Below are 20,494 nucleotides of genomic sequence, written 5' to 3'. Positions count from 1 at the left end.
CACAGATCTAAGAGAAATGAATTTAATCGCACAAACTTGAAAACTCAATACAAATGACTAAACAAATATGGATAGACGCTAGTATTACTAAAATGAAATGTCAAGAAACACAAGAGAAAACCAGAAGACACAAAGATCATGACATCTTAGAAATACTGAAAGAAAAAAATGGACACATTTCATTACAGACATGAACTGTAAGGTTTGCAATTCACTGAACTGAAGACATGAAGAGCACAAATGATCTGGCAATAAATTATAACATCGATTAAAAAAATAATAATTTAGGGTTTGGAGTAACACATAAAAATAAAAGAAGTAAACCTTCCAAGTCGTCATAGCCTTACCACAGTCTGGGTTTCCATGAACTCTGGAGCCCATCATCTCTCCATGCAGGTCGACACACCAGCATTCCCCTCGGCTCTGATCACACTGCACTTTCCTGTAGTAGCCGTCCTCATCACAACTGGGAATATAGGTGCCTAAAAACATTATTACATTATGATAATAATAATTATTATTATTACCAGGTTCAAGATAAATCATGAAAAGCATGCTGTTGATCTCCACCGTAGCTGATTAAAGGTTCAGACATTTCCAGTGTACTTCGGTGACGCAGGCTAAAAAACTTTTTTTTTTTTGCATAAAGTAACACAGTGGGAGCGAAAGCTTTCTGTTTATTTTGCCCGTGCATGGACGTGCTGTCGGACGTCATCTCACACTGTACGTCTGTATGGTTTGTGTTTCCTTATGCTGTGAGAGTGGCACGTTAAAACATAGTGACAGCCTCTGTGACAGAGCTCCGCTTCTTCAGCCTCCCCCAGGACAACCTTGTCAAACACAGAGCAAAGTTTTCTGAGCAGCACCGATCCTCCTTGACCCACACCAGCAAAAAATAAAAATAAAAAAACAAGCGAAAACAGACGCAGGATAAGTTGCCCGAGTTTTGAGTTGAAAACAAAAGCTCCTGCAGTGTTATTTGCTGCAAATGCTGCAGTGTGGGGTTTCTGCTGGAGTCAAGTGTCTACATTAACCTTGGTCTTTCCCAAAGCCAGCACTGCCCTCTAATCCCCTCCAGCCTGATTAGGACCTAATCCTTGTTGTGTGCTTGTGATCTCTTTAATTAGCCCCCTGCAGCTTGTTGTCTGTGTCTTTAGCCTCTTTATTTCACATTTTTACCTGGAAACCTGCAGAGAGTGTGATGGCAAACGCAGCTGAATGGTGTGACTTCAACACGTTTGCATAGCGGTGGCATGCCCTAGAAGGGATTTCATATGACTACCCCAATGAGCTTATGTCCAAAATGTAAGCTTAGGATTTAACACACATCTCAAACTTCACGGCGTCATGCAGAAATAATGCATTTACCGGGTTTCTTCTTGGCCGCCTGCTGCACTTGGATCCTCTCCAGCTCGGCAAGGCACGGCGGCTCTGCGAGAATCGAGACGAAAAGTGATGACGGACAGAAACCCGAAAGTGCTCTCCTCAAACTTTATCTCAATCAATGCTCTTCATAATTACACGTTTTGCCCGTATCGATTTGCTTAAGAAGTCTTGTATTTCAATCCCCGAGTGTGATTGATCGAGGAGGGTTCAGCTGAAAGAACATATGGATGCGGGCAGAGACGTGGGACAAGGAAGCAAGGCGCACTTTTAGATAAAAGTAGAAGCAAAGAGGACACTTTGTGTGGAAAAACCACCAAGGCAGCAAATCCTTGCAAGCATTTATGGAAGTTTACAGGAAGAGAAAAAGTTTAATCCTGCTTAACTGCAGAGCTAATGTAAAGCTTGTCACACACACGGTGATAAGACTGTAAACCAGAGATTTTGTCTTGTTGTTTTCTTGAAAATTACTGTCCACGAAAGATTTCACAATACTGTCACAAAGGGCACTTCAGCATTTTGAGATTTTCAAGTAGAAGCAAATACTGAGGCATAGTCAGGCATTAATAAATAAGGTATGCTATACTTCTTTTCAAATTGGTTTTAAATTATAGAGAGCTCTGCTTCACTGTCTGCAGGATTTTACTGTAGTAGTAAATTGAATTTAGGTGTGCAGAGAAAGGCAACCTTTCTGCTTGTAAAATATAATTGTTATATCATAACACACAGTTACATTTTCTGTTTCTTCAGAAATTAGAAATACTTTTGCTGTTTGTTCCTTTTAAAGATTCATCTCAATCAATAGAAATGGAATCTCAAGGTCAAAGAGTTGCAAAATTTGATGATCAGAAATCAGGCAAAATAAAAATCCTTAATTGGAGCATCTCTAAACAGAACTTTCTATACGTTTTCATCCAAGTTAATAATGCTCTTAAGCTTGCAACCTCGTGCTACATTCCAATCCAAAAGGGTTTGATTTGTTCAGTCCAAGGTTCTGATGCAAGGGAAAGTTGAAGGAAGAAGGTGAAGAAGAAAGCCCTCGGGGACTTGTTAGTGGAGAAAATCAATGAGGAGAGCTGTTGTTTGGATTTCAACCTCTAATCACGCAGAGTTCATTTGTCAGACTTGGAGGAGAATGAATTAATAGAGAGATGACGCAAATCAGCAAACTCCTAGAATGGCTGTGGGTTAGACTGACAGACAGGGGAATTCACCCGCTTAGTTCCACTCACAAATTGAAAACCTATTCATACTAAAATATGTTTGTGACAAAATAGGAAAAACTCAAACGACGTGAACACTTTTTCAAAGATCTGTAACTCAAACTTTCTTTAAAGCATGTTTTCTTAACCCTGTCCAGTCCGTGGTCATATTTTAATGCTTACAGTGGATTTACAATCAGTTTTCGTTCATTTGTTTCACCCACTTTACAGCCACGCTGCCTTTCTTGCTCTGCAACTCGGAGGGAGATGAAGACGCCTACTCTCAGCTCCCTTCTTGCAAAGTTTTGACTCACTTTCTCTCCAGAAGCAGAGGCACCACTCTGCCGTGGAGACCTTCCCATCCTTGTAGCTGTCACAAGAGTTGAAGAAGGGCCGGATGCAGATCTCATACTTGTCCAGGTTAATGGCGGCCAGCTCAGTCTGGTCCAGATACAGGTCGGCGTTGGTGTCCAGCTTGGAGAACATCCAGCCGATGGAGTCCTTGCAGCTGGCTACCAGGCTTTTTTCCAGCACTGTTTAGAAGGAAAAAGTGCACAGCGACGGTTTGTTTCGGGTTTTCGTGGCAGAGTTAAGCAAAGTTGCAAGCTTGGAGCTTCTCTAACCCGAGGTGGCACCAGCTCCTGGCTTGCCAGAGTTGTTCTGCTTCGCATTTCCATGAAGGAGCTGGAACCAGTCCCTGAGGCGGTCGCCCAAGTCAGCCAGATCCTGGCCGGTGCAGCTCTCTGGGGGGAGAACAAATACGGAAATCCCAAGAATCAAAAGTCTGGCACGTTCTCCACAGCAAAATGATTTAGCTACGTCCCTTAAAGGCAGACAGGAACTCTGTGTGAAAGACACTGATTTTATTACACAGAAAAGCTTTCTATCTGCACTGTTAGGTCTTTGATTGATTCAAACCCCTGATTCTGCCAATCAGACAAGACGTTATTTTTACAACTAACTCTGAGATAGGAAATCACTTTTACCCAATCGAAATGCACTTTCACTTTCAAGACACGCTTCTTCCAGGCTGCAGATCAAGTAACATTTCATATGTTTGGCCAATTGGCATTTTTACATGCCCCTGAGCCTCGGCAAATCAATGGTGTTTGGGTCCTTTGATAGATTGTGTACACTCTAAATAATTAATTACTACCTGATTGAAAGAGCAGGAATCCACCAGAGGAATTTTTGGCTAACGATAATCCCTAAGTATTGGTGAGTATTGATCCCACATTGGGACCGAGAGTTGAGTGGATTTGTCTAGTGAGAAAAGGAGACGAAATATATTTCTCTTTTTTTTTCCCCCTCACTGCCTAAAAAAGTAGAGAATTTGATCAGGCTTCTGAAGTAGATCTATGTATCAAAAATATTTTCATTCTCATTAAAGAAATAGATTTTTGTTAACTTTTGATAAAACTGAAGATTTTCTTCTTAACTATGGAGTTCTGGGGGTTCAGTGGTAAAGCTGGCACATCATATATAGAATGGATGTAATAATCGCAGCAGCAGAATGAGATCATTTCACTTCAACAAAGATTTTATTTGTTTATATCCATCTAAATGAGCAGTTTCTAATGACAGATTGAGAGTCATAAGTATTATCTTAATACCTAAGGGAAGATTTTCTGCAGAATAAAAAATTATTTCAGCTCAATCTAATGTCACAGCATTTTGGTGTCCTGCAAAAACCTTGGTCAGAGTGTAAAATGCGTGCAGATGTGTGCAAAGAGACACATTTTCAAGGGTAGATATTGCTTCAAAAGTCTCCCCAAACCGAGATGCATGAAAATGCAGCAGGTGAAAGAAAGGTACTTGCCACGTCTCATGTCAGCGTTCGCAGCAGGAGCGGTGGCGCAGGGGCAAAATCCGGAACACATGATTCTCAGGTCTTTACCTGTGAGGCAAGCCTGCTGCTCCAACTTGCACTGCGAGAGAGGGAGGGCGAGAAAGGCACAAACGGAGATAAAATATTTATGAGGCTGACCGCAGGAAAGCGAGATTGTTCATTCAGACGGGCCACTGCACTTAAAGGGAAGGCAGCGGGAGTGAGCTGTCATTTTCTGCTGTCTTTCTCATGCAAGGTCAAAATTAAAAAGTGCACGGTAAATCGATAGAGTCCTGCTGGCGGACGGTCCACGGCGACGCCGTTCTAAAACAACGCCTGGCCATTAATCACAAGGCCTCGCTCAGCCCGCTTCACACGTCTTCCCGTGAGCAGTGATGAACTGCTGCCTTGGTGTGCGCCCACGTACGTGTCAGCGTGGCAGGAAACTGCACTTGACTGGTCCTCATGTCATTATTTAAGGAGTTGACACAGCCGCCATCCCTTTTATCTTTTATATATATATATATATATATATATATATATATATATATGTGTGTGTGTGTGCATGTGTGTGTGTGTTTTCTTACCTCTGAAGCATAGTTGTGTCCGTCGGTGCCACATACTGGTGAAGATGCGGCAACAGGGCAAGGCTTGCAGCTGCTTTCACGTAGCTCTTGCTGTCCTGACTGTTTAACTCTGAGGATGAGAGAGAAAAAAGAAAAGATACTCTTTCTAGCATTCACATCTGCAAAATACAGTCCAGGTCAAAAGGTTGTAAGCACTCAAAGCTGACTAGAATATCCACTGTTTGGGCTTTTAAGTATTTATTTTTGGCCTTTCTTCTTCCGGTGTGGAGTCTGTTTCTAAAAGTTACATTTGTAAATTTTTTCCTATCGAAACAGGATGACAAGTGTGCAATATATTCAATAAATAAATTTAACAATACTTGGTTAAACATCCCTAAGACAGTTGTGGAGAAACTGCACACATTGTGGTCATCAACAAGCTTTAGGTAAAAAAAAACTTTTAATACATTTCACACCAGTTTTCTCAACAGAAACCGCAAAGCTCATTTAAATTTGCTCCTTATTGTTCTCCACTATTCATCCATTTTGTGCAGTGCACCATTACTGCTGTCAGTGAAATGAACCTCAGCATGATGCTGCCAAACACCATGTTTGGTGGTGTAATGTTCTCAGTTTTCATAGGAAGCGCGTCGTTTTTGGTTTATGCCTTCACACACTCTGCTAATCTTAAACTCTCTTCACAGTTGCTCCAGAATGTCCCAGTTTATGGTAAGCCTGAGGCTTAGTGGTTTTCGGGTTGTACTCTACCAATTCTAGGAAGAATTGTCAAATATTTAATCAGAATTCATTTTAAAAATTCTACTCTAATCAGATTTTCTATAATTGGAAGTAGCTGGATTTTATACATTAAAAAAAAAAAAGTAATTTTAACACAGGTGTGCAGACTTTTTACATCACTAACATTCAAAGCAAAAATAATCAATGGTGCTTTTTTTATGATATGTAGTGGGATGACAGGTGTGAGCGTCCTGATGTACAAACTGGTTCCATAAAACCAACCGGCTTCATGCAAAGTCAAAACACGACAGCCTGATTACACAACACTGCTTCATGATGCTATCCAATCAAGTCATTGACAACAGAACTATTTAGACTGCAGTTGTTGGTTTGATTGTTCCCCTGACTGCGACCGAATCCAGCCACTCTTTTTGTGTTTATCTCGTCTCCTCAACTGTTTTTGTCAGCGAGATAAAATTCCATTCCACAAACCTCCAAGGCAGATATATTTCCTAGGAGTGTGAAATTTAAATCAGACATAAGCGAGAAAATATTTTTGTAATTTCTTTGAACAGATCCAATATTTAACAGCTTGTCCTTTTTCTGGTTTTTATAGCAGCCAACAAACCGAGAGTCCTCGTGTTTAGCAGGTAACAGCATCAGGCTCGGCTGCTAGCGTCGTTATTTACTGGTGCTGGGATGATTTGGTGCAGATACATTCTCACTCATTACCCCTCCCCACACACACACACACACCCCTAACCTCCGCTCAGCAGCGAGTCTGTACATGATGCACTTTATTGAAAAAGATAAACGCCTGTCGCTGCAGATAGACTTCTCAGGTAGTAATAATTCACTCCATTAATTCGTTTCAGGCGGCAACACTGCTCATTTGCTTTTCAATCAAAGTGGAACAAATGAGCTCAGGGGAAGATAAATGCTTTTAAAAAGATGTCTACAACTGAACAGGAAGGATTCTTTGTGAAGAGAGGAACCTACATGCAGGCGCCGCAGTGCCGCACAAAGGTTTACATACGATCATCTTTAGCTTAAACTTCCCATTGTCAATTTTGATGGGATTAATTGTGGGCTTTTATGATTTTTTTTCAAGGGGTGCATGGTAGAGCAGTTGGTTAAAAATCTAAATCACCCTTAGGTGTGAGTGTGTGTGTGCATGGTTGCTTTTCCTGTGTTTTCCTGTGGCAGGACTAATGACCTGTCCAATGGCTGCTGGAGAAAGGCACCAGCTCCCCAGCAACACTAGAGTATAAATAGATGGATGTTATATTTTCAAGGTGGAACCACTGATTTTTATAAATAAAAATGTATTTTGTATTTTAGTACGCGAGTCTGGAATGTGTTGTGGATTTTTCTCTAAATCAAACTGTTTCAAATTTATATATAAAGCCTGATATATCTGGATAAAATGTCCCTTAACTAGCTGCAGAAAACCCAAACGCTTCTTTTAAAAACATTAAGAAGCTGCTGGAATAATTCTGACTTAAATATTTGGCTGCTCTTCTTGCAGGGCTCATTTAAATATGTTCATGCCTCGGCGTGACTCAGCTTTCAAGCAACGTTTATGAATTTTTAATGGGGTTGAGGTCATTACCATTTATCAAACTTAATATTAGCGTGCATATGGATTGTAAAAGACAATTTTTCTGGGGAGTTTGGGAACAGTGTTCTTTTGAGTTGTGGCATTTGGTAAGTTTTGATTGTTCAAGCTCAATTTGTAGTTAACGCGACTACAAGTTGTAACATTTCCTCATGTGGTGTCATGCATATCTCCAAATATTCTTTAATCTAAGAATATAAAGCTACACAAACACAAGAACCAAAACAAAACTCAGTGCTTTGTTCTTTTTTTTCCCCCAGCACTGCATCTGCTTTGGCAATAGTTCTAAGAATAAATGATTCAGTGTGGGGTTGGTGTATCGTGATTTTAAAATATCACAGTTTCAGAAGCTTTACTTTTTCCCCCTCACAGTGTTTCTGCAGTTTCAGCCTCTTTTAAACAGACACCAGAGGCATTCTGCAGTTTTCTTAAGCTGTCCACCAAAAAAAAAACAGCAGTATATGTACATTGTACAACAGAATGGTTTATATACATTGTTTTGGTCTGTCACATAAAATCCCAAGAAAACACACTGACATTTATAGTTGTTACAAAAGGGCATTAATACTTTGGCAATGCACTGCTTGTCCACTCAGATTACACATCATCTTTTGCAGACATAAACCGAGGCCCATTCTTATTCAAGGATTGAAACCTTTCCTACCTCTGCTCCAGTTTCTTGCGATTGATGCATGTGGCCCTCTGGTAGCCCTGAGCAACGCACACCTTATGCCGACTGCACTTCACATTCTGGCAGGGGTCCTTAGTGGTGTCGACAGCTGTGAATGCATAACCAAAATCAACATTGTAGATGCAGAGTTGTCAGTCACAGCTAAAAAGTTTGAAATCTCCGTGTTTTTTCATCTTCTGAAAAAGAGAGGCATGTCGTTGCTGTTTGTTCCTTTTGACAAGCAGCAAGTGTTCGGGGGAATGATCGAGAATGCCCAAAACAGGGAGAGCTGCCATTTCTTTGTGCGGCATTATCGATTTCTGTTGATTCAATACGCCGCCTGAAATTCTCGCAAAACTATGTTTCGTATGAACAAGCGAGCGCAATGGAAATCAGGAAGTGCGCGGTGGAAAAATAATTCCAGCAGCGCTTCACAAATGAGCCAATTGTCTGCACTGCCAAAAACATAGACGCCCGGTTGTCATTAGTGAGGCGGCACATCATCTGTAGCATCGCCTGCAGTCTCAGGCAGTTGTCTCTGACTGCAAGGGAACCTGACAGCACTGATTGAGCATCTTCTCCTCTCGGCTTGCCACATCTCACTTCCCCCACGTCAACTCGTCACTGTCTTTCCCCATCTTGCCTCCTCTCTCTCTCTCTCTCTCTCTCTCTCTCACACACACAGAAACAAACACTCCCATGTCTCATGCGTTCCCTTTTTTCTTCCCTACAGACCCCCACCCTCTCTTCTCCACATCTTTCTTCCACCCCCCCCACACATCTTTTCAGAGAGTCAAGCGGTTCAATGCCAGCCTCTTTTCCACTGATAGACCGAGACGGAAATAGCACAGCATCCTCCACCTGCCTCAGCCAACGGTCAATGCCACTGGAAAGTGGATGTCGCACCTTCGCAGTCCATTTGTCGCCTCAGAAAACTCAGAGGCTCTACATCGAATTAAAAGTGACTGGCAGGAGGGGGAAGGAGGGGGGGGGCAGTCGCTCAGAGAAATTTAAGCTGTGAGATCCTGAGTCAGCTTCAAGCAGCTGTTTCAGTCAACTTGGACATTAAACAAACGGCGGAAAGCCAGACTTCTGCAGATCCGGTGTCTAGGTGCCACCTTAAGGAGCTGGGTGGAATGAAACTGAAGACTTGCTAAAGAACCCATGCATAATTTGAGACAATAAGAAAACATAAATTGTTCATAGTGTTTTTGCATGACTACCCTTTCATCGTGCCGTTGCTTAACAATGAGCGTTTGTTCGTCTTGCACTTCACTACCTGGTGCATTTTAACAGTGATAATTATTACATCAGTTCAAAGCAAACTTCAAGACAAAATTATGTAGATGCATTCAGAGAAAATGCTTTTGATTCATCCTCTGTTAAACAAATGTGCAAAAATGTTCAGCCTAATTAGGAACAGTGGTCGTTTTTGAAAAACCCTTCGAGGAATACTTTTCATTCCAGTTATCAATTTTTTTCACCAATACTTCCAGATCACCTTTAATAGACGAATATAAGCTACATTTAGGTCATTAGTAGCCTTTTTAAATGCTTTAATTAGAGATTTTTTTTTGTTCATCATGCAAGTCTTAACCCAGAGTCGGATTGCAAGTGTAGTAAAAATAATAATTGTGATGCTTTGGGGGATGGCAGCTGATGAAATCCTTGTGTAATATACGGAGAAATAAGGTCTCAACTCGAGCTGAGCTCCAGAAAACTTACTGTTGCTGAGTTCTTCCAACATTAAACGTATGTTAGGAGAGGAAAAAAAAAACATACTGTGAGCATGTTAGTATGACAGTGCTGTGGGGGAGCATGCCATCCTCAGTTGTTTTTATATAAGCCCATTCTGCAACATGGCAACAGCTTCTGTGTGGAAGTTGTTACTGTGGGAACTGTTTATTTTGCCTGGAAGACGGGATTTAAGCAAAAACAGCAGGTTGAAGGCATTCATTCGTTAGTTCTATTTCTCATGTAAAACATTAGATTATAAATTGTTGGCAATCTTTTGGAAATTTGAAAGATAAGTAACGACATTCTCCATGGCATACACACTTGATCTCCTATATATCTAATCTTATCGCTACTTCACAGTTCCACTAAATTTATAAACTATCTTACGTAAAACTTTTTTTTTTTTTTTTTTTTTTTACCTTGCAATGTTGGACAAAAGTGAGTAATTTATCTTTGAACTGATATTATGATATGGTGCAAATCCACATATTCAGTTCTCCCAAGAGAAGACCGTAGTTTGTTTGGTTCTGTAACTTTGGGATTTTTCAAGAAAAAACATTGTTTCATTTTGCTGTCTTTTTCATTTTTCTTAAACACAAATAAAAATAAAACAAATAAATGAATAAAAACAGACGCAGGTTAGAACATCAGCAACTGAAGCAACACTAGAAACGGGTATTTGCTCTAGATTCGTCCAGTTGCCAGATAATATTATGCAAGAGGCTACAAAGACTCACTAGTTTTCTTATTAGTCGTGTAGAGCTCATAGCTCATAAAATTTGAAAAACAAAAAAAAACAAAAAAACATTTCATATAAAAGACTTTGTGACCACTACACTTTGATTTGTCCCAGCAGAGGAACAATAAACAAACTTCATTGCACATATGAGCAAATTTGGCCTATGCACCATCTGAATTAAGGTGCTGGCAGTCTTAAATGAAAACTCCATCTAACCTTACTCAAACCCCTGCAACATAAAATACTCCCAAATAAAACAGACCTATAAAAACATTAAAAGGGGCTTTTTGTTAATCATTCGTTATATGAGTGGGTCTATCCGGTCTTGTCATATGCTTATTACAGGCAGACATCTAAACATAGCTGACTGCTGAGTCATATCTTTAAGATGGATTGCTACACATTGTTCATGTAAAAATTCATGACTTTTTGAGGCTTCGCAGTCCATTATTTTCTCTTTAAATAAAAAAAAAACACAAAAGCTCATTATGAATTCATGATATTATCCATAGAGCACAAGCTTTAAAAAATGGAATCTTCAAAATGAACAGGAAGGACAAAAAACAAAAACTGGATGCAGGTATTTTTGAGCTTTACGAGAAAAACAACCATAAATCCTAATATTTTCAGTTTTAACTGAAGTGGACCGGGCTCATGTGGCAGCACAGTCATATATGTAGACTTGTGTATCATCAGAACATGTGTTGTAAAAGACTTTGTAGTATTTCATAATCTAAGAATAAAATTGACCAAATAATAAAACCGTGAGGAACATCATGTGATATCTCGTTATTCCGGTTTATAACTACCCAATGACACAAAATATTTCCAGAAAGATTTGAACCAGCCTTTAATTATGCTGTCTATTTTTCTTTTCCATCTTTTAGTGTCAATTGGTATGATCTCATGTGTGTCGAATGCAGCACTAAGATGCTATAATGAAGAGTCAGATATTTTAGATGCATCGTGCTGTTTAAAATTTTACCTCCTGCTATTATGTGGTGGAAAACATGAGTCAGAAGCTTTCAAGAGGTAAATTTTTTAATTTGCAGTTACACTGCAGGGTATTTATGTTTTTAACTGTGCAGAAAATTGCATTTAAATGATAATAAATAAGTATGAAATACACTTTTTGCCCATGATAATCCTAAATCCATTATTATTTTTGTTCACTTGCTTGCAACTTAATGCTTTCTCCGAACAGGCATATATGATGAACTTTGACTTCACTTTTTTTTTTTTTGTTGTTGTCATAATTCCTCACAATATTGCAGTTTGTTCTTGTGAAAAAAGTTGAATGGTTTTTATTATTATTATTATTATTATTATTATTATAGACTCCAACAACAATGTGTAGCTTCACATTATAAACATAATTTATGTATTCTGAAACTCAAAGACAAACAGATTTGATCTAATCTCACAAACTGCTTTATTAAGAAATCCTTACGCAGCTGCTCTACTGTTTGGCTTGCAAACTTGTAAAATCAAGAATTCACTGAAACAAACAGGCACCAGCCTGGCAAATGACTGATTTCAAAGTGTGTTTGATGATCTGAAACACTTAAGTGACAAAAAAAGATATTAAATCTACAAGGGAGTCAATACTTTTTCATAGTACTGGAACACTGCGCCCATTTTCTCTCGTTATAATCACGCCTCTGCAGAAATCCATCTGCTTTTGCATTCCATATTTCTGACATGTTTTCCCATCAGAATCCCCACATATCAACATGGCACCTGAGATCATCAGCGGACCCATTCGACATCCATTTGTTTTCCATTTACTGAAGCACAGTGGGCTAAAATAAAGCCTACATTGGAAAGACTTTTGGTCACTCATTGTGCTTCTAAAATATTAAAGTCTAAGGAAGTCAGGCCCATTAGACTGTCAGCTCATGAGATATGTTCTGCGATTTGTGAAAGTTATAGAAGCTGGAACGGAATATTTTTATTAAAATATTCAAAAAGAAAAAAAAAGTTAAATTGGTTCACACAAAAGATGTCAGGGTCAAGAACGGCAGCTCCTCTGTTAAGTCAGAGCATCAGGCTTTTAGAGCATTCCTTAAATGCAATCTGTTGAGCTGATGTCTCAATCAGCTCACTTGAAAGGCAGTCAGAGGCTGAATTTTTCTGATGTGTCTTTTGTTGCAGGTCTGCTGCTGCACCTTCCAGGAGTCTTTCCTGTCTTGGGAAATTTGCAAAGAAGACGTCTTTGATCAATTAGATCTGCAGAATTAGTCCCAGAGGGAGCTGTGATGGGGTATGAAATCAATTGTATTCAAATGAACGCCACCCACACTCCAGCAAGCAAAGCATTTTTTTTTTCTTTTACAGGATTACACAAGTTATTCCTCTTGTTGTTTTCAGAGATGAGTGGGGAAAAATTCCAGCTTAAGGCAGCACGGCTGGGGTGTTAAGTCCGACACCCCCCTCTTCAGTACTCCCCATTCACCAGGGTCTTAATGAAAAGGGTCTGCTAATTAGCTGCAATGTGCACATATAGGTGTGTGCGCGTGCGTGCGTGCGTGCGTGTGCGTGTGTGTGTGTGTGCGTGTGTGTGTGAAATGATTGATGACACAGTTTATTATTCTGACCTTTCAAAGAGTGAGCCCAAAGCTGGATGGAGAGTAAAACTGAACAGTTGCATAAGCAAAGTCACCACCCAACATCTCAGCTGAAGCTAAACTGGAAACACAGCAGCTGAAACGTAGATGCATGTGTGAAAGTGTCTTTTTTTTTTTTCAGACTGCCTAACATGGAATTTGAACATGATCATCTCTTTGTGATGTCTTCTTTTAGGAATCACTGATTCATCATGGCACCTGATGAAGTCTGCTTTATAAAGGTTTGTCTCCAGTGTGACCTACTGAACTACAGCATAAATTACAAACTGTTAACGGCAGGCATTTTGGCAAAAACACGGCAATCTTCTGCTTGGGAAAGTCTGAACCATTAGACCCGGCAGAGCATGAATATTCCTGGGTGGCAGTGGATCAGAAATCTGTTTAAAACAGCTTATATAACACACTGTAGCTGCTGATTTGACATCAAAGGTCCACAGATTTATCTAACCCCTATGCACCCATCGGGCATTTTTAAAATTTTTCAAACTCTTCCTTTTTTATTATTATTATTTGGTGATTATTTTGGCTGTGTAACAACTTTTTACATTACATGTTGTCTTAAATCTTCCTTTTAGCAATGTCATTGAAATCCATCAGTCTTGCATAATATTTATATTATGTATTTTGTGATTAAATTCTTGCACCTCAATACTGATGTTTTTTACAGAAATGTCGTAAGTAACTTCAGATTTGCTGAAAACTTCCAAAAATGTAACCATTTGTTGTGTTGCTCCCTTTTACAATAACAATTTAATTATTTGAAATCTCTATTACGTATCAGGAAAAAAAAAAAAAGGAAAGTTAACGAGGTTTGGAGGTGATTGAAATGCCATTCACCCGGAGAATAAATACTTTTTTCTGCATATGGAGATCCTTCAGTGATTTTAAAGAACTGTTTGCGAAAGTAGGAAATCTGTGAAAGCACTTTCTCCTTGAGTAAATTTTCTAAATGCCCAAGGTAAATAACAATATTTCTCTGGTAGCTAAAGTTCGCATTCACATGTTCTCTGTTCCTCCTCCGCAGCTGAATTTCGAAAGGTGAGATTTTCTTTTTCTCAGCAAGGAACCGACCCCTGTGGATGAAAATGAAGCCTGGTGGGAGTTCTGACTTGAGCTCTCGGCAACAAAAGCAATTATAGCTGGCTTTTTTCTAACTAATGGATCCAACTGAAGGCACAACCTCTACTTTTCTGAATCACAGCTGTGTTCTCACCCTCAGCAAAGCTCAGGTACCATAGCCAAGTGCTCCAATCCAGCTGTCTGACCTCAGCAAGTACTAAAAGAAGTCAATGCTTTCACAATAGGTGCCAGGCCATTTTATTGCCTAGAAATGATGCATAATGGCAAGCGATATTTTCCTTTTGTTTTTTTTATAACATGATTGTCTTGATAATAGTGTATATTATTGTAAAAGAACACTTTAAATCAAAGCTTAGACTTATTTGCTCTTTCTGGCCAAATAACAAAAAATAAACAAAAATAAAAACTTTCATTTTTGCCACTCACTTTCGTCAGAGCCGGTGGTCTCCTCAGCATTTCTGATGTAGTCGTCCTGTAGAACAAAAATATTTGCATTATTCGATTTAATTATTTATGCCAGAAAGAAACAACAGGGAAGCTCAAGTCATGAGATAATGGAAATCCAGATAAGCATACATAATTAAAGAATATATAAGAAGTGAGCCATATGCTATAAATGACATTCAGAACTGATTTCATTTGCTGAGGTTATTATGCAGAAGGGAGTTTGCATGTTTCCTACTGAATGTGTAGGTTTTTTTCAAGGTACTAGCGTGGATGGATGTTTAAAACACTGTATGTGGCTGAAAACCAACACCTTACATATGCAATCCTCACCGTAAAGGGTGATGGTATCATACTGCAAAGGTTTACCTTACAACAGCATGGTAGACCCTAAATGACTGTGGTGAAGTTACAAAGGATCATGTCATATTCAGGCATTAGAATGGCCTATTCAAAGTCCAGATCTAAATTAAACAGAATTTGTAGAGAAACGTGAGATCTCCAGCTCTTCTAAAATGGGTTTGTGCTATTTTTTTCTCTTACAAAGTAATGACTTTGGGGTGGAGTTGAACATAAACGCCAGCTCTCCTTGTGAGATTTCTTTTTGAAGAAGTCTTGAAAACCACATGTCTTCGAGGAAGGCTGGGGTATGGACGCAAGAAAAGAAAACTAATGAAATCTTGCCTGTTATTGTCCATAACAATATAAAAACAGAAGCTGCAGCTGGAGCAACAAACCTAAGCAAACTTCCTAAGCTGAATTCCCTCCAGGTGTTTTAGTATCGACATGACATGAAGCTACAACTAATCGTACCCCAGTGTGCAGTGGAGTAGGTATAGCTGGTCTTATATGCAAACAAGCAGCGATTAACAGACACAGCATGTTGTTTTCTTCCAAACTACATCCAGCTATCGCACAACTGCCTTGAATTTCAATGGGAAAGAAGATTATCTATAATATAATTTTAACTCAGGAGGACAAATGTCATACTTTACAGATTGAACTTGCAAAAAAATGGACAATCATTTGTCATTTCCTACTATTTTTCTGCTACGTCTACAGAGTAAGACTCAAATAAAACAAAAGGCTCAGTTGTTACACACCTTTGCAAGCATGTATTGTGTTGACTAACAGTCCCTCCTTGACTCGTTGACTTGGCGACACGTCAGAGAACAAGCTCAGATCAAAAATAATTTTACACTTCTGCAGTTCTGGGAAAACTGAGCAAGCACCAGGGATCCTGAGGATCTTTAGCAAGAGGTCTGTTTACATTCCCCGGTAAAGAGTGAAGATCTAAACACATTCTGAATCATGCAGGCATAGTTTCTAAAATAAAGCAATCTTCACAAAGCCAGGCTCTGAACTTTAAATACATCACCGCTCCTGCGCCGTGAACGGGGAATATTTACAAACGAACACTTTTTTTTTTTTTTTAAGTTGTCCCTGAAGCCGTTGTGCTGGAATGATAAATTCTGTTTCGCCCGTTTTCATCCACTCTGACCCATTTCTCCTTCTGCCAGGACAGCGAGGATCAACTGCTTGCTATTTGGCACAAGTCCTAGCAAGGACCCCGAGGATCAGGTCTGATCATTTTAGCTCAGACTTATTCTGGTGAGGGGATACGGAGACTGAGCTCTCAAGTCAAGCTGAACAAGAACACCCAAAAGGCAGCTCCAAATACTGTGAACAGAGTGAGAGATAAAAAGAATACGCTTTGAGTTTTTACCTTTTTTTTTTCTTTTATTTCCATCCCTGATATTACAGTTTCCATCTCAGACAGAATACATTCTTATTCATGAGTTGCGTTTCGTATTATTTCATCATTAGTGAAGCATCTGTGAGTTTGACTTTGGCTGTAAGTTTTTTAGCTGTTTGTGTTTTGCATGTTAATGCGCCTAACTCCGAATGTGTTTGTGTTGCAGCTGAATTGGAGTCAAAGGCTGCACTCCACTGCGGCAGAAATATGTGCTGTATTATATTGATTTGGGTGTGTGTTTGTGCTTTAAAAAGAATTATCTCTCACCCATCAGGCAGCCTGCGAGACGCGACTGAACAAACACATACTACCGTGCCCTGCAATCGTATTTATCTTTGAACTTTTTTTTTTTTTATTGCATTTGTTGTGGTATAATCACAAACGTCAGCGGTTTTTATTGGATTTTGTGTGATAGACCAACACAAAGCAATGAATAATTGTGGAGATGAAGGAAAGCGATGCAGGATTTTTATGAATTATGAAAATCTGAAAACTGCTTGACTACTTCATGTGCAATTCCAGCAGCTGGGATATGTTTCTACCAGCTTTGCTTCTCATCATTCATCTTTACGAAACAGCTCAACCTCAGTCAGATGGGATGTAGAGCATCTGTGAACATGAATTTTAAAACACAGATTCTCAGCTACGTTTTTGGTCTGGACTTTACCAATGCCACTCTACGGACTCTTATCTTTTACCTAAATCAGTTTATTGCAGCTTTGGTTGAGTCGGGTCTCGAATGTCCTGGATATTATTTAGTGGCATTAAAGTAAAGACGGCTATTTGCACACATTTGTAAACATGTAAAAACCATGTCAGCACTTTCTTTCCACTTCGCAGTTATTCCCTTTGGTGGTAGTTTGTCACTTTAAACTGGAAAAGAAAAAAACACGTTGACGTTTACGGTTTTAAGGTGAGGAGGAGAAAAGGTTCTAGGCATATTGATACTTTTGCAAGACACAGAACAGCACAACACAAAACAAAGGACAAGGAGAGACTAACCTCAACTTCCTGTGGCAGAAACCAGCAGCGTGGAGGGAATGGAGAAAGAAAAGAATATATATATCGTGTTAAAATTTATAACAGATTTCTTGTTACCAGTGTTTAGCATGTAGAGAGCCATTTGGCCATAGCAGGAGTTAGGCTGTCAGACCATAACACACTGATTGCAAATACATGTAGTCTCCAGGGATCGCATAAGACGATCACAGGGGATTATTTGAACCTATTAACTGAAAATGATCAGCTGCCACTTCTATTCGCTGGCAGAGGTCCTGAGCGCAAGGGGTGGGCTCCATTCGCTGTCTGTGATTGCATCCCAGAAAGCAACAGTCTCTCTCTTCCAGCTCAGAAGTTGTGTTTTTAGCTGTAAGTACTGTAAGCTTTGTGAGGACACGTCTTTAAATTCAACGGGAAGCTGGGACGTTTTTCTATCGTAGCGGCAAGAACAAACTAAACAAAGAGCTGACGACAGAGAGATGTAGCTTCTTTAAAGGATAACCTTGAGTCAACATATCAGTGACGGTTTCCCTTTTATCCCATTTCACCTCCCTGGTTTCAGTCCAAGGGCATTACACATCAATACCCACCTCAGCCTCCCCCTGTGTGTTTTATCCTCCAGAAAAGCAGTGTGTTTAAGAGAAACACAACATTGTACGGTTTGCCTCATTATACTACCGTATAAAACAGCACATTCTTTTAACATATATGCACCAGTACATGGTGAAAGTGTAAGTCATAAGAGACTAAATCTCTGGTTTTTCAATAAGTGACTTGTATTCTAACAATTAACCTTTGCAAAAGAAACTGATCACTTTTGAAAGAGTTAGCTCAGCGTCACTCAAACACAGAACAACATTGTCCACATAGAGGGTAAGTTTATGCTCCACTCTGTTAAAATCTTGAGATTTAGAATTGTGTGGCTCTGTAAATGGCATGAATATGAGTAGAGAACAAATGCAACTTTGCCTCAAGCCACAAAATAAAGAGCTTGGGTATGTCATTGATTCTGATTCCACATAAGGAGTTATTGTAAACTTTGAGGTCTGCTGCTGCTGCTGCTCTCCAGAGACCAAACCTACAACTAGCTGTGAAAAATTATTTCTGATTTAACAAGTCAGAAGAGTTTTTTTTTTGTTTGTTTGTTTTGAATCAATACTTGACATTTTGTTTCCAAAGTTTCTTTATTAGGTAGTAATTTTGCAGTCTGCTCTGTTTTTTTGTTGTTGTTTTTTTTAGCTGTTTTTCACTGCTTTATCTGTTTTACTTTATCTGGATTCACAAACACAATGGAAACACATTCATCAAGTCAAGCGTGTGGGAGCAATTTATTCTTTTTTTTTTTTTACATCAGCTTACAAAAAATATAGCAGTTGCAGTGAAGTGACCAAAAATGTAGAAAAAAATATACACATATTATGTATTTGTATATTATAGATATATACATACAGTTAGCTGCCATTTTTATAGCCTTGTGCTTCCTACATTGAATCTGACATAAAGTTTCCTGGAAAATAATCTATTTATAATTGGTAAAAGCCAAAATATCATACAGAAAAGCTGTTGTAACAGTAACACCTACATCATCATAGAAAGCAACCTTTCATTGTCAGGTTTGCATCTTGACACTGAAATTAATAGTAAAAGGTCAAAAGCTGAAATTTCCCATAAACATATCATTACAGATCACTAGCCACAAGGCAGAGAATCAGACTACATCAAAGATGCTCAACCCTTACATCACATGTACTTAGTTAATTAGCTGCAAGGATTTTGCAGTTGCCTGGACTGACATAAGACCAAGAAAGGGTTTAAACGCAGAGGTCCTTTTCTTTTGTCAGCAGCAGTGTGACAACAAGGACAGCAACTGTGTTTAGTCCTTCACCAAGGTTGAGAGCTAATGCTGTCCCCATGAATCCTAGGGAGGCAGCTGCAAGAGTTCCTCGACAACAGCTAAGGAGGGAGGGGAAAGATCAGGGAGCAACGGCGGGGGAATGATATTCATGCTGGAGGTCCCCCGAGCTGATTCATATCACACACACCACCTCTCCTGCCATTTGTCAACAAGGCTGTAACGCAAGCCGGTGTAAAACAGAGCCAGGAGCCTAATGGAGCTTGACTATCCAGATGCTGCGACTGCTCCTCCTGGACTGCTTGCCGGCATTAGGCTGACAACGTTTGGCCGCAAGCCTGACTGCACTCCTCTGAGTTAACGTCTAGCTCACCTTGCCAGGGCCTTGTCTGCTGGAGACATAAATACCACTAAAAACCCCTCAACCTGCCAGCCGCAAACCTCAGCCAGTGCTGCAGCACAGAAAAAAAAACAAAAAAAAACATATGAATCACGAGCACTGACATCAAAAATGTTTATGCACATTGGATTCCAGCTCAGCATGACTGCAGCAGGGCTGCTCCTAAACCGTTTAACTGCATGTCTGTCTCATTGAAAGATATGAAGTTCAATGCCGTTTGTAATGGGATTTGGCTCGCACTGCTCCAGTTACTCACTGTGACACACTGGATTTGGTGCCATATAATAATGTCTAAAATAATGACATCTATTTTACAAGTTCTTTAAGCCGACAGGACGTTTCTGCAAGCCCGGAGATTAGCTCTGGACCATTTGACAGTATAATAAACAACTGAACAAGTAGAATTTGTCATAAATTGCCAAAAAGCATCAGAGAATAGCATCAGGCCATATAGACCAACATTTTTAAAGGCAAAATAAAGAAAGACATAAACTTCAAAGATCAAAATAAACAAAAAAGTAATGACAGTGGAAAATAGACAATGTTGTGTTTTGGAGTGATATAATTCTTCCAGAACTCAATGAAATGCAGAAAAGAAAAGCTAAACAGCTTTGATAGACATTTCACGTTTCTTTATAAACATATAATTATTTTATACAAAAGTGGATATGACTTGTTTTTGCGAGGCTCAATAACATTTTTAAATAAAGCGTCAGAATCAGCAAAAAAGATTAAAACCAAAAAGTACCCAGAATTCCACGTGGCTGCATCTTCTGGTCATTTTCTTTTCATTTAAACTTCAAATCTAACATAACTACTGGCACCAGGAACTACGGGAGCCTGGATGGGAATGTA

The 20,494-nt window shown here is 39.4% G+C and overlaps 1 protein-coding gene across 2 annotated transcripts in view; it reads right to left on the bottom strand.

Annotated features, from left to right (window-relative positions):
* The window catches only part of LOC103142297 (SPARC (osteonectin), cwcv and kazal like domains proteoglycan 2), a 39,818-nt gene that overhangs the window by 2,733 nt on the left and 16,591 nt on the right, over nt 1-20,494 (bottom strand). Inside the window, exons 2-10 of one of the 2 annotated variants that reach the window (XM_007558286.2) lie at nt 17,391-17,399; nt 14,615-14,660; nt 8,000-8,114; nt 5,001-5,109; nt 4,405-4,513; nt 3,209-3,328; nt 2,900-3,118; nt 1,369-1,431; nt 348-482 (exon numbers count right to left, since the gene is read on the bottom strand). In XM_007558286.2, coding sequence (XP_007558348.1) covers nt 348-482; nt 1,369-1,431; nt 2,900-3,118; nt 3,209-3,328; nt 4,405-4,513; nt 5,001-5,109; nt 8,000-8,114; nt 14,615-14,660; nt 17,391-17,399 — 925 coding nt within the window. The remainder of the gene's footprint in view (nt 1-347; nt 483-1,368; nt 1,432-2,899; nt 3,119-3,208; nt 3,329-4,404; nt 4,514-5,000; nt 5,110-7,999; nt 8,115-14,614; nt 14,661-17,390; nt 17,400-20,494) is intronic. The other variant, XM_007558287.2, reaches the window with a different exon arrangement.

The sequence above is a fragment of the Poecilia formosa genome, unplaced genomic scaffold, assembly GCF_000485575.1.
Source record: "Poecilia formosa unplaced genomic scaffold, Poecilia_formosa-5.1.2 Scaffold95, whole genome shotgun sequence".
In the NCBI taxonomy this organism is placed as follows: domain Eukaryota; kingdom Metazoa; phylum Chordata; class Actinopteri; order Cyprinodontiformes; family Poeciliidae; genus Poecilia; species Poecilia formosa.
The sequence above is the reverse complement of the archived record's forward strand: the minus strand, read 5'-3'. Positions and strand labels throughout refer to the sequence as shown.